The sequence below is a fragment of the Chlorella variabilis genome (genome assembly GCF_000147415.1).
Source record: "Chlorella variabilis unplaced genomic scaffold CHLNCscaffold_27, whole genome shotgun sequence".
In the NCBI taxonomy this organism is placed as follows: domain Eukaryota; kingdom Viridiplantae; phylum Chlorophyta; class Trebouxiophyceae; order Chlorellales; family Chlorellaceae; genus Chlorella; species Chlorella variabilis.
Window position 1 is genome coordinate 315012 of NW_005435061.1, and position 12504 is coordinate 327515.

The following is a 12504-nucleotide window of genomic DNA, read 5'->3' on the forward strand; positions in this document are numbered from 1 at the left end:
CAGCGTGTTGACCGGCTTGCCCTTGGCGCCCGACTGCGAGGGAGGCGAGGCAGGGCCGGGGTGCGGTGGCGGAGGTGTGGGTGGGGTGGGGTTATTGCTCATGTAATGCCGCGGCAGGCAGGCGGCGGCGTGCAGCGTAGTGCAGCCTGTGCTGAGAACATGCGGCGAGGCGTGCGTGGCTGGCGGCACTTGGCGGCAGGCACGGCGGGGCCAGGCCGCCGGGGACGCGCCTGCTTGGTCACAAGCGTGCCGCCCAGCATCTTGGCCGCCAGGGAAGGCGCCTCCGACGCCTTGCAGATGTGCACGCCGCCCTGCGCCAGGGGCGCAGCAGCAGCAGCAGTCGAAAGCAGCAGCAGTGAAAGCAGCCGTGGCTCCAGCTAGCCTGCCAGCTCCAGGCACACTCTTCACGGCAGCTGCTTCTGCGGGCTGCGCCGGCCCCCGCCGCCGCCGCCCCACCTGCAGCCCGTTTGTGAACTTGCCCAGGCCGCGGCCGCCCGCCAGGATCTGGGACTTGACCACCACCTGCGCGTGGCAGCAGATCGGTGGTTGTGCCGCATTGTGTTTGAATGTAGCCCTGGCCATGAGTGGGGATAACACTGCTCCCTCCCATCCAAACAGCGCCATCAGGACAGCAGGTGCGGCAGTACACCCCGCCGGCCCCTGCCAGCGACAGCAGCGCACAGGCCGGTGCTGGCACACGGCGGACACTCAACAGCCAGACGCCCAGCCACGACAAGGAGCCGCCACAGGCAACAGCGGCCGCACCTCGCCATTCTCGTCCGCCATTTTCTGCGCCGCCGGCCCCACCTCCTCCACCTTATGCACGGGGATGCCCGGAGGCACGTTGATGCCGTACTGGCTCATGATTTGCGCGCCCTGCGGGTGCAGGGAGCGTGGGGAGGGCTAGGTGCTGCCGCTGCCTGCGCTGGGTGCCGCCATCGCCGGCGGCGGCTCGTGGTGTGGCGCTGGGGAGGCCTGCTGGGCGGCTGGGGCCTTTCTCGACGCGGCCACCGCAATGAAACAACCCCACGGGTCGCCCCAGAGGCGCGCTAGGGCCAGGGTTTACTCACTTGGTACTCGTGGACATTGAGGAACCTCTGCTGCTGGTTCTGCACCGCCTTGAGGCGAGAGCCGGCTTCCGCCAGCCGCTTGGCAGCTCTAAGCATGGCCCTAGGCGCGGGACAGGGGTTTTCGCAACTCGGTCAGTGAGGGCCAGCCTCGATCAGGGCTGCCAGTGGGCTGTCGGTGGGCTACAGGGCAGATCCAATGCCTGGACAGCAGCCACCGCTCCCCACTGCTTGCCCTTCATAGGTCCAACACTGCGGTGCGCCGCTGCCAGCTGGCCGACGACCAAAATGGCTTTCCACGTCCGTGAAGCTTGCCCGCTAGGCGGCGTTGTTTCTTCAAATATGTGGATTTCAGGGCCGAGCCTTAAGCCGAGCCCCCTGCAATCCCGGCAGGAATGAAAGGCAACATTTTGCCGTTGCACCTGTGGAGACGGCCAACTGCTGCTGGTTGTCGCCCGCCAGCTGCAAGCGGTTTGCTGTCGCTTTTATCAGCTATATAAAGGCGTATAGGACATGCGGGGCCGGCGACAACGTCGGGGCGGGAAGCGGCGGGGGTGGCGCCCCGCCCTGCCCAGCGTGCGTACCGCCCCAGCTAGTAACATCACTAAAACGCCCGGAAAGGACCCCCACGGCACCCCTATCGCCCCTGCCGTCACCATGGCCCGCACCAAGCAGACAGCGCGCAAGTCCACGGGCGGCAAGGCGCCCCGCAAGCAGCTGGCCACCAAGGGTGAGTTTGAGGGGGGCCGGGGAGGACGGTTTGAGGTGCCGGTGGGCCGCGCTCGCTGCGCAGCGCCCGCCGAGGCTGGTGCAGCCGTGCCGAGGCCCCTCAGCGCAGCCCGCCCCTGGCGGCGCCCTCCAGAACCCCCAGCAGGCGTCAGCGACACGGCTGCAACGTAGCCCGCGGTCGCCCCGGGGCGGGGCGGCAGCCCCCAGGCATGGCGGGCGGTGGCTCCGACAAAACTGGCGTGCGCCGCGTTGCGTTCGGCTTCCAGGCCAGCCTCTCTCCAGGTCCCTGCCATCAACCACGGTCTGACTGGTCGTGGCCCTGCTCCCCTCCCTCGCCCGCAGCGGCCCGCAAGTCGGCGCCCACCACCGGCGGCGTGAAGAAGCCGCATCGCTACAGGCCCGGCACCGTGGCGCTGTGAGTGCGGGGGGTCTTTGCAAGGGCAGCGCAGGGACTCGGGCTGCTGTGGTAGGATCGGGTGCAGCCCCACCTGCTGCTGCCTAGCTTGCTCACTCATTTTTGGTCGCTCACCCCCCGGTGCCGCAGGCGTGAGATCCGCAAGTACCAGAAGTCCACTGAGCTGCTCATCCGCAAGCTGCCCTTCCAGCGCCTGGTGCGTGAGATCGCTCAGGACTTCAAGACAGACCTGCGCTTCCAGTCCAGCGCCGTGCTGGCGCTGCAGGAGGCCGCCGAGGCCTACCTGGTGGGCCTGTTTGAGGACACCAACCTGTGCGCCATCCACGCCAAGCGCGTCACCATCATGCCCAAGGACATCCAGCTGGCACGGCGCATCCGCGGCGAGCGCGCGTGAGCAGCTGCTGCCAGCAAAGACGCCCAGCAGAGGCGGCCGGGAGGCTTGCCAGCCCCCACACGCTGGACTGCTCAAGGTTGACAGCACGCGAATCCAGGACCACACACCTTCGCCCTTTGTTTTCCCGCCTGAACGACACATGACACGCCTTTGCGGCGCCACCCCACCCCTGGCGCCCCTTTGTCCGACGTAGCAGCATCTGCCCGCCGCGTCTTCCATCATGCCTCTGTATTGACAGATAACACCTGCTCAGGACATAGTTGCCGTTTGTGCTGCCCGCAAGTTTACCCACGGGAGCCGCATGTAACATCGGTTATGGATGTCTAGAGAGGAGAGGCAGGCTTGGACATCTAAGGACCCAGCTTTGTGAGCCGCAGCGCAAACAGGAGGGAGTGACATAATGAGGGTGCTCTCAAAGCGGGCAGCAGACAACACGAGCAGCAGATCAATCAAGCAGGCTGCCTGTTGCTCTAGGTGGCCTGGCGCACCAAGGCAGGCTGGCCATCGAGCCTGTGTAGCGCCGGGATCAGCTCGCTCTGCAGGGGGCGGGGAAGGCAGCGTGCTGGTGCATGGAACAGTGTGCAGGCGGCGCGCATCGAAAATGCAGCCGCGCCGGCGCACGCCAGCACCTCAGCCCACTCCCCGCCTCAGCTGCCAGCCATGTACACGTTTTCTGCCTGCAATGAGGCCCTGCTTGCCTGCATAGGCGAAAGCTCGCTGTGTCCCCTCAGCGCCAGCCGCAGCGCCTCCAGGAAAGCGGCATGGATGGTGTGCAGGTCCTGCAGGAGGCAGCAGGGGAGGGCACAGGTGGTGCCAGTGACTGCACCGCGGCAGGATGAGGTGAGGGGTGACCTTGGTCAAGGACAAGGCAATGCTGGGCTTGCGGAGCTGCAGGCGGCCGCCATTCTCAGCCCGTTTTGTGTGGGTGTGGGGGGCGCCGCCGCACCTCCAGGCCGCGCACGATGAAGTGCGGCAGCCCGCCGCGCCGCTGGCACCACTCCTCGGCCTCTGCCACCGCCGCCTCCTGCTCCGCGTCGTCGCCGTCGGGGCGGCAGCTGGCCACCACAACAAGCGGCGGCGCGCCCGCTGCGGCGCCGCCGCCGCACTGCGCCGCCCAGTGCTCGAGCGCCTCTGCTGGATGTTGCTGCCCGGGGCTGTACACCACAAGGAAGGCAGAGGCAAGGGAGTAGAAGACTGATCCCAGGTCTCGGGCCTCCTCCCTGCTGCGCACGTTCCAGAGACAGAGGGACACGGGCTGCTGCTCATCCACCACACACTGCAGGAGCTGGAAGTCGGCGCGGCTCTGGGTGCTGGTGGAGGCGGCTGCGGCCACCTCCTGCTGCCGGCCCCCCGCAAAGGCCTGCACCAGTGCTGCCTTGCCGCAGCTGTAAGTAACACGGAAGGGGGACAGGGGAGGGCACAGTGGGTGACGTGGGCCGTGGGTGGAGGCGGGAGATGGCTTCAGCATGCGGTCAAACACGCCCGGACGCGCAGGCGGCAGCCATCTCTCACCCCTGGTCACCCACGACCACCAGGTTGATCAGGGGCTTGTGCAGGTGGTGGTACGCAGGCCTGCCAGGGGCCGGGCTGGTGTGCACCAGGCCCAGCATCTGCAGGCCCCACAAACAGGCGGTCACCGTGGGTGGCGGCAGCCCACAGGTCTCTCTGAATGGAACCCCTCCCGCGGCGCACCTCCTTGCCGGTGACCTTCACCAGTCCCTGTGCAGCCCCTGCCACAGCCCCTGCGGCAGCAAACGTGAGTCCCAGCATTCGAGCGGCAGCTGGGAGCAGCCGTGGCAATCCCTGTCCGCCGTCGGCAATGCCGAGGGATGTCGTGACGTGCGGTCCAATGCAACCAAAGCCAGCAAGCACCCAGACGGCACGAAACAAATTCAGGCTGCCTGGCGTGCGGCGTGCTGTGTTGCGGCGTGGCCTGGCTGCCTCAATCGCCCTGCGCCGCCTTTTATACCTCCTTTCACGCAGTAATTCGAAATATCGAGGCCCTTCCTCCCTCCTGGGCGCCAAGCTCCCCATCGATTTGCTTTTGTGCGAGTCCCGCCCCCTGCGGGGTCCTGCACACCGCCAACTTCTCGTGATACGGTCACCAGCAAGTTATGAGAGGCGTGTAGAGCGTGGCCCACCGCAGCCAACACGGGCGCCTTGAAATGGCGAAACAGCAGGTGCGGGGGCCCTCCTGACACCCTGAGAGGCTGTGGATGTGCTGGAATGGACGAAGCCGAGAGCCCGTGGCTTCGGTTGTGAACCGCCATAGCGCCGCCGCTGTTGCGTTTTGCGACGTGCCGCCACCGGCCTGTGCCGCCCTGTGCGTTTCCTCGCAGGTGGACCCTGGGGCTGGCACCACCAGTCAGCCGCAGCAGCCGCAGGCGGGCGGCGGCAGGGACCGGCTGCTGCGCCTGTCCAACCTGCCAGCCAGCAGAAGCTCGAGCGAGTCGGAGCGGCTGCGCTTTCTTGTGGGTAGCCTGCAACGGCTGATCCCCAGCGTACGGTGAGGGACGCGGTGGTTCTCTCCTTGCAAACCTTGCAGCCCTTGCTGTTCTACACAGCGAGAATTGAGGGGCAGGTGCATGCCCCGGCTGGCCGCTGACCCTGGCTGCTCCCCGCGCCCATCTGCTCCTTGCAGCGACCAGGCGCAGGTCACCAGGCGCGACCGACAGGCGCTGCATGCGGTGCTGAAGCGGGTGCTGGGCGAGGCACCGCAGTACAATGCCGCACACCAGGACGCCTTTGCGTACCTGCAGCAGCTGCTGCAGTGGGGCGCGCCAGCTGGCGCCACGCTGGGCAGCTGCATCATCCAGGATACAGATGGCATTGAGGGCGGCCAGGCCAAGGCCGACCTGACTGTCGCGCACGCGGCCGGCTGCTTCCCGCACACGTGGGCTGTGCCGCTGGAGGCCGCCGCTGTCCAGGCAGCCAACAAGGCTAGGGTGGCGGCCTGGGAAAGTGACCCAAAGGCAGTGGTAGAGGAGGCGCTGCGGCTCGGCCTGCCTCCCAGGGGCAACCAGAAGCAGCCGGCTTCCACAGGGGGCCGTTGGAATGCGGCAGATACGGTCCGCAAGGCGAGCGGCAGCAGCGGGGCAGCCGCTGGCGGCAGCAGCAGGCAGGGCTTGGCCGCCAGCACCGAGCCTGCCCCGCCATTTGCAGCAGCAGCAGCGGCGGCAGCGCCAGCAGCGCGCCTCGTCCGCTCCAGATCTCAGGCTGCACCAGCGGCCGCTGCTGCAGCTCCAGCACAGCAGCATCAGCAGCGCAAAGCGTCTGGTGATAGGCCCAAGCAGGTCGCAGCAGCACCAGCTGCGGCAGCTGAGGTGCCGCCGGCGTCCGGCAGGTGGAAGTGGACCATGGACTCTGAAGGCTGGTTGCGCTGCAGCCTGAACGCCACCGCCTGCCACAAGCACCGCAGGAAGCTCGGCCTGCCAGGTGCGCCCCTGCCGCGGTGTTCCTGGTTGGGCTGCCAGCTGCAGATTGAGCCACAGGACCACACAAAACAAATCATTTGGATGACTTTGTTGGTTCGGGGGTCCCACTCCTGTTGTTCCACAAACCCACGCCAACTGTTTGTTGCAGCTCGCGTGTTTGAAAAGCTCACTGGCGAGGCTGCTACAGACAAGACGACCAAGGTGGAAGCCCTGGACGAGCCTAGCAGGAAGTCCTATGCCCTGCCCTACTGTTCCGAGCCGAGCAGCGGCTCACACTATCTGCAGGCGCGGCTGATGGCTGCCACGCTGGATCGCGCTCGTGCGTTTGCATGGCTGGCTGCTTCATCCGCCTCCTGCCAGCACGCCGGCATACCGTGCCACACCCTCCGGTGCCACACCCTCCTGTGCCTCTCTGCCAACCATGCAGGGCGGCGCTTTCGCACAGTGGATAGAAGACAATGCAGCTCAGGAGGGCGATGTGATTGCCTTCAAGCGGCAGGGCAGCGGCAAGCAGGCCAAGCTGCTGGTGCGGCACATTCTGGCGGGCGAGGCGGGCGAGGCGGTAGCCTGGCCCGGCTCCAAGAAGCAGCGGCGCAGCAGCGAGACAGATGCCGCCTCCCCATACCAGGGCCCTTATGCTGTGGAGCAGGAGCAGCAGCAGCAGGGAAAGCAGCAGAAGGGTGTGCCGGGGGCAGGGGCACAGCCGCGAGGGGAGGAGCTTTCGGGATGCCGCATAGAAGGTGCGGTACGACTGTATGGCACACCCACGGTGGCACGCAGCAGGCTAGCAAAGGTGCCAGCCAGCTGCATCTTGCAATCTTCGGGCACATTCTGCATTGCCCCGCTCTGTTCGGTTCTGCCGACCCGCCTTGTTCGGTGCTGCCGCGGCTCGTACTGCAGTGTACTGGGAGGATGATCGTGCATGGTATCCTGGCACAGTGGTGTCGCTCTTCCCTGACGGGTAGGTCCCTTCCCACTTTCCTGCTGCAACTGTGCCATGGTTTGCTCTGCAGCGGAGGGGCTGCTGCCTGCCGCAGTGTCCCACTGTCTGCGCTGCTGCGGGCTGAGCACTCGAGCAATCCAAGATCCTTGGTGACACCAGTGCCACACATCTGTGCCACTCTCCTGTGCTCTGCAGGAGGCACAAGATTCTCTACGATGACAGAGATGAGCGGACCGAGAAGCTGGTGCCGGGAGGCCGCAACCCCCAGTGGCGGCTGGAGCAGGCGGGCAGGCCGCAGGAGCAGCATGGGCGCGGCAAGCAGGGCCCGCCTGCGGCGGGGCGCAAGCGGGCACAGGCCGAGCAGCAGGCGAAGCAGGAGGGTGGGCGGCGCATGGCCCTGCCAGCTGAGCTGGGTGGGGGTGTGCCGCTGCAGGCAGAGCAGCCTGCCAGCAAGAAGCAGCGGCGAGATGGGCCGGCAAAGGCACAGGCCCAGGGGGCTGCCGGCCAGCAGGCAGCGGCGCAGCAGCAGCGCCCACCCAAGCGGCTCGCTGCTGAGGTGCAGCTGCTGGTGGGGGGCGGCGCTGAGCTGGACCTGCAAGCCGGTAGGCCGCCCCGTAGGGCTGCCCTGGCAGCTGCACACGGGGTGAAGGCCTCCCTCAGAGGCAGCCCTCCCCCCGCAGCCGCAGCGCCAGCCGTTGCAGCACCCGCGCCAGCCGTTGCAGCGGCCGCGCCTGCGCCCAAGGCGGCTGCTTCACGGCCGCCCAAGGCAGCAGCGCCCTCGCTTGCACCAGTGGCGGCGCAGGCGGCGCAGGCGGCTGCCGCCCAGGGCGTCCCGCGCCAGGCCAAGCGGCCCAGGCCTGGCGCTGCAGGCCAGCCCGCGGCAGCTGCAACAGTTGCCTGGCCGCTGCAGCCGGCAGCGGCGGCAGCCACTCCAGCGCAGCTGGTGCCTGCCCCGGCTCGCTGCTACTGGCTTGACCGCGAAGGAATCCTGGGCGAGGTGCTGCCTCGAGACGCCAGGGAGCATCGGGCCAAGTGGGAGGTGCGCGGGCCTTTTCCAGCCACCTCAGTGTTGTTTTTTTGATGCTCTGTGCTCCAGTCTCTTCGTCGAGAACTCTGACTCTGGTAGGCGCCTGCTGTGGACATCCACCCTCCTGCTGCCGCTGCCCCTGCCCGCCTGGGGGTGCAGGCGCTGGCTGGCGGCGTCGAGGTGGGGTGCTGCCACGATTGCCAGGGGCCGACCTACAAGCTGCCGTGCACGAGCGGGGTCTGCAGCAAGACGTACTGCCCCAGGTCGGTGCCACACCAGCACCACCGGGGCAGTCTCGGATCCATGAGCTGGCGGCGGCGGCCCGCACCTTGTTCGGGAGCGGTGCAGGACGGCATGCGCTCTGGCTGCTTCATGCACACGCACCAAGATGTGTTGCTTCCATACCGTACCGCAGGTGCATCGGGCTGTACCGCTACGTACTGGACTTTCGCCCAGGCCACCCCAACTACCGCCTGCGCCTCGACTTCTGCCGCGGCGTCTGCCCCTGCTGCCTGCGCATCTGCGTCACGTGAGCCTCTGCTCTGCTGCTAGCCCGCGTGCACACGCTCGGCGGCCGCTTGGCTGTGCTGCGGGAAGGGCGCCAGACAGACTGCCCCATGTGCCTGCCTCCAGTACCGTGCAGCCACCTTTGCCTGCTGCTGCCGCTGCTGCTGCCGCGCTGCTTGTGCAGGGCCAAGTGCCGCTGCAAGACGCTCAAGGAGCTGGGCGGGGCGCCGCCGGAGCCCAGGTTCAGGTGAGCGGCAGCAGCCCACGCAGTGCTGCACCACAAGTGCATAGCCTGCATGCGTGCCTGCTACCGGCACCACCTGCGGTTCACCCGTGCCCTGCCTCCGCTCCTGCCCCGAGCTGCAGCACCAGCCAGCAGCTGATGTTTGCCTACCACCTGGCCCACAAGCTGCTGCCGCATGTGGAGCGCATCATGGCGGCGCAGCAGGAGGAGGTGGGTACGAGGTTGGGAAGAGCGCGTTGCGCTGTGCTTGGACGGCAGGAAAGGGCAGCTGCACAGGAAGGCAGGGAGGCTACGCAGGAAGGCAGGGGGGCAGCAGCGTGTGGCTGTACCCTGCTGCACCAAACCAGCCGCTTGCTTGGCAGAATCTGTGCTGGCATGCTGCTGATACCACCTCGGTTTGGCGCTGATACCTCCCAGGGGACACCGCAGGCAGCTGAAGCTGTTCTTCTAACCCTGGTGTGCATGCCTGCCGGCCCTGCAGGCTGCGGTTGCAGGCACCGACCTGCTGGCCGTGCGAGAGGCACGGATTGGGTACTGGCACAACCGCCGCGCTCCACACTCGGGTCGGTGCCTCCCCTAGCCTCCTTCCCTGGCCCTTCCGCTGTTCCATCGACCCTTGCCGTGTCTCCTGGCAGTGGGACTTGCTACTTCCCCGTTGCTGTCCCCTGGCTGGCCACCCTTACCTGCTGAGTGCGTCACTGCGCCCTGCCCGGGCTACCCTTTCCCGCCGCAGAGCGTGCGCTGTGCAACCTGTGCGGCACCTGCCTGGAGAACTTCCACTACCACTGCGCTAAGTGCGAGGACGACCTGTGCCCCGCGTGCGCCAGGTCAGCGCCGGTACCTTGCACACACCGCTTTGCCTGCATGTGTCCTTGCTTTGGCTTCCACTCTGTCTTTCGCCACTGGTTGTGCACACATCCGATGCTATGTGTGAAAAAGGAACGGGCTGCCGCGGCCTCACTGATGTCGCCGCGCTGCATCTGGCTTCCGTGCAGGGAGCGGCGGGCGGCGCACGGCGGCGGGCCGGCGGCGGCGGCGCAGGGTGAGCAGCCAACTCGTTCATGTCAGCCTCTGCCGGACATGGCAGCCGCAGCGCTGCTTCTCCATTGTGTGTGCCTGCTTTCTTCCATGCACTTGGGAGGCTGGTGGTGTGTAGTGCTGTATCGTTCAGTGTTGGCGCGTGTCCTGCTGCTACGCCTGGTTGCAGTCATGTGCGAGTGGTGCGACGTCCAGATGGAGCCCATGCGCTTCCTTCCCGAGGAGCAGCTGCGGCAGCTGCTGCAGGCGCGGCAGCTGCTGGACGCAGCCCTGGGCCGCACCGTCAGCGGCGCCGCAGGGCGGGCCGCCCGGCTGCGCTGGCTGTGCGAGGGCCCGGACGGCGGCGGCGGGGCCAGCGGACAGACACGGTGGCGCGTGGTGCCGGAGGGTGTCGATTGGATGCGGCAGCTGGAGCTATTGGCGCAGCACAGCGCAAGGCACCCGCCGCCCCCGCAGCTGCCGCCTGCGCCGGCTGCAGCGCCGCCACTGCCGCAGCACGATCAGCAGCTGCAGACACTGGCGGAGCATTTGCACGCGGTGGCTTTCCAGCGGCAGTCCATGCAGCAGCAGCAGCCCATGCAGCAGCAGCAGCAGCCCATGCAGTGGCTGCAGCCGCAGCAATGCCAGTGCCTGCAGCCGCCGCCGCCGCCGCCGCAGCAGCAGCAGCAGGGGGCGGCTCCAGCTCTGGCGGCAGAGCAGCGGCAGCATCTGCTGTGCGCCCAGCAGCCAGCGCCCAACGGCCTGCTCGCCAGCGGCATCTTGCCCTCAGGCATGAGCGGCAGCTCGCTTCCGGCGCGGCCTCCAGTGCCCACCCCTGCCGAGCTGCAGCAGCGGCAGCAGCAGGAGCAGCTGCAACGGCAGCAGCAGGAGGCGCAGCAGCAGCAGCAGGAGCAGCGGCAGCGGCAGCAGCAGGAGGCGCAGCAGCAGGCGCAGCAGCAGCAGGAGCAGCAGCAGGGGCAGCAGCAGCAGCAGCAGGAGGAGCGGGAGCAGCAGCTTCTCCCAATCACTGATATATTGGAGAAGAGTGATGCACTTGCAAATGGGTGGAGCTCGCAGGGTGTGCTGCCCCACCAGCCTGCGCTGCTGCCACAACACCAGCACAATGGCGTGCACTCGCTGCCACAGCATCAGCACAATGGCCTGCACCCGCTGCTGCAGCCGCAGCACCACAACAGCCTGCCGCCACTGCTGGAGGCGCAGGCTCCCTCTAGGGAGCCCACGCCGCCCGTGCCGCCGCAGCACGCCGAGCCGCCTCAGCTGCAGCAGCAGGGGATGGGGCAGCAGCAGGCGCAGGTGCAGGCCAATGGTGTGGAGGGGCGCCCCAAGCGCTCTGTGAAGGAGAGCTGGAAGATGCGGGAGAGTCGGGAGCCGAGCCAGGCGTCAGAGGAAGAGGATGCGGGGCTGCGTGCCAGCAGCAGGGCACGCATCTCGGCAACACTGCAAGCGGTGGCGTCACGCGGGCCAGCGCCGCAGGCGGGCTGGGCAGCGGCAGAGGAGGCGGAGGAGGCGCTGACAGACGAAGAGCGGGAGAGGGTAGGCTGGGACTGGGGGTGGTGGTGCAGGCGCTGTGCCTCTGTCCCGCTTGGTGCTCGGCATGACCCTTGGTGCTCATGCCACTGTGCGTTTCCCCCCTTGCTGCTCACATGTCGTGCCACCCTTGCTGTGTTGGCTGCTGCTGCAGCGCCAGTTCTGGTGGATGCAGGAGGGCCTGCCGGAGAGCGATGTGCGCCTCGCATCCAACCGCGGCGTGCAGGTGCGAGCCTGGGGTGCAGCCTGCGGCCTCCGCCGGTGCGGCCGCTGCTCGTGGCCGCCGCACCGCAGCGACGTTGGGGGCAGGATGCGCTGCCAAGCAGGCGTGCTGGCTTGCTTCCCTTGTCCCCCCACGCGGCCTCCCCATCTCCACTGTTTTGCTCCTTCATGGCGCCCCCCTCATGCCATCCCCTCCTTCCTTTCCACCCGTGGCTGCAGGACTTCATCTGGACGCCGCACGTCAGCGAGTTCAGCCCTGGCCACCCCAACTATGAACGCACCGTGAGGTGTGTGGGTGCGCCCAGCAGCCTCAGAACGCAGCCGGGGGCCTGGCAGGCTAGTCTCAGCAAGCCTGGCACACGCCTAGCTGGGAGCCCCAGGGTAGAGCGGGGCGGGCCCAGGGTCAGGGTCAGGCGCCAGGGCCCACCACCCGCACCCGGGAGCAAGAGCCGCCCCACCCACGCACCCTCGCCGCCTCCCGCGGCCGCCGCTGCCCCTGCTTGCCGCCGCAGGGTCTTCCAAAAGGTGTGGGGGCGGGGTGAGCCCATAGTGATGCGCGGCCTGTCCGGGCAGATGGGATGGACACCTGAGGGCCTGGGCCGCGTGTGCAAGGAGAGCACCAGGCAAGCGCGGCCGCCGCCGCCGCCGCGGCGGAGCGGCAGCGCAGGGCAGGGCACAGCAGCCGGCTCGCTCATGCGATGCCGCTCGCCAGCCGCCCGCTCCTGCTTTGCCCCCTCGGGTGCACAGCGCAAACGGCCTGCTCCTCCTCCTCCCCTCCTTCCTGCCGTGCTGCCGTTGCCCACATATCCGCGTCCCCCTCGTCCAGCGTACCCCTCCTCCAGTAAGTGACTTACGTTGCAACAACCTGCTCCTATTTTCCCGCCCCCGCAGCACCAAGCTGACCGTCGTGGACTGCTCCAACTTCTCGCCCGACAAGTATTGGGGGATGACGGTGAG

General features: G+C 67.7%; 4 protein-coding genes across 4 annotated transcripts in view; 2 read left to right on the plus strand and 2 right to left on the minus strand.

Annotated features, from left to right (window-relative positions):
* Nucleotides 1-1166, minus strand: part of CHLNCDRAFT_139908 (hypothetical protein) — a gene marked incomplete at both ends in the record, with an annotated part of 4295 nt that extends 3129 nt beyond the window's left edge. Inside the window, 5 exons of the mRNA XM_005843766.1 lie at nucleotides 13-33; nucleotides 243-311; nucleotides 457-522; nucleotides 766-876; nucleotides 1071-1166. Coding sequence (XP_005843828.1) covers nucleotides 13-33; nucleotides 243-311; nucleotides 457-522; nucleotides 766-876; nucleotides 1071-1166 — 363 coding nt within the window. The remainder of the gene's footprint in view (nucleotides 1-12; nucleotides 34-242; nucleotides 312-456; nucleotides 523-765; nucleotides 877-1070) is intronic.
* A 544-nt stretch (nucleotides 1167-1710) lies between these two features.
* On the plus strand, nucleotides 1711-2921 carry CHLNCDRAFT_59160 (hypothetical protein). The gene is made up of 3 exons (XM_005843718.1): nucleotides 1711-1797; nucleotides 2139-2211; nucleotides 2341-2921. The coding sequence occupies exons 1-3, from the start codon at nucleotides 1725-1727 to the stop codon at nucleotides 2603-2605; spliced, it is 411 nt and encodes a 136-aa protein (XP_005843780.1). The 5' UTR covers nucleotides 1711-1724; the 3' UTR covers nucleotides 2606-2921.
* Nucleotides 2922-3075: 154 nt separating this feature from the next.
* On the minus strand, nucleotides 3076-4375 carry CHLNCDRAFT_139910 (hypothetical protein; the record flags this gene model as incomplete). Its single annotated transcript, XM_005843767.1, has 5 exons — nucleotides 3076-3141; nucleotides 3274-3384; nucleotides 3552-3990; nucleotides 4118-4215; nucleotides 4298-4375. The coding sequence occupies 5 exons, from the start codon at nucleotides 4373-4375 to the stop codon at nucleotides 3076-3078; spliced, it is 792 nt and encodes a 263-aa protein (XP_005843829.1).
* A 395-nt stretch (nucleotides 4376-4770) lies between these two features.
* Nucleotides 4771-12504, plus strand: part of CHLNCDRAFT_139911 (hypothetical protein) — a gene marked incomplete at both ends in the record, with an annotated part of 11079 nt that continues 3345 nt past the window's right edge. The window contains 20 exons of the mRNA XM_005843719.1: nucleotides 4771-4785; nucleotides 4945-5111; nucleotides 5247-6040; nucleotides 6188-6240; nucleotides 6467-6779; nucleotides 6940-7000; nucleotides 7178-7584; nucleotides 7669-8021; nucleotides 8169-8272; nucleotides 8425-8538; nucleotides 8701-8763; nucleotides 8883-8970; nucleotides 9242-9323; nucleotides 9494-9587; nucleotides 9756-9802; nucleotides 9968-11331; nucleotides 11480-11551; nucleotides 11767-11834; nucleotides 12060-12152; nucleotides 12439-12499. Of these exons, the coding sequence (XP_005843781.1) occupies nucleotides 4771-4785; nucleotides 4945-5111; nucleotides 5247-6040; nucleotides 6188-6240; nucleotides 6467-6779; nucleotides 6940-7000; nucleotides 7178-7584; nucleotides 7669-8021; nucleotides 8169-8272; nucleotides 8425-8538; nucleotides 8701-8763; nucleotides 8883-8970; nucleotides 9242-9323; nucleotides 9494-9587; nucleotides 9756-9802; nucleotides 9968-11331; nucleotides 11480-11551; nucleotides 11767-11834; nucleotides 12060-12152; nucleotides 12439-12499 (4413 nt within the window). The remainder of the gene's footprint in view (nucleotides 4786-4944; nucleotides 5112-5246; nucleotides 6041-6187; nucleotides 6241-6466; nucleotides 6780-6939; nucleotides 7001-7177; nucleotides 7585-7668; nucleotides 8022-8168; nucleotides 8273-8424; nucleotides 8539-8700; nucleotides 8764-8882; nucleotides 8971-9241; nucleotides 9324-9493; nucleotides 9588-9755; nucleotides 9803-9967; nucleotides 11332-11479; nucleotides 11552-11766; nucleotides 11835-12059; nucleotides 12153-12438; nucleotides 12500-12504) is intronic.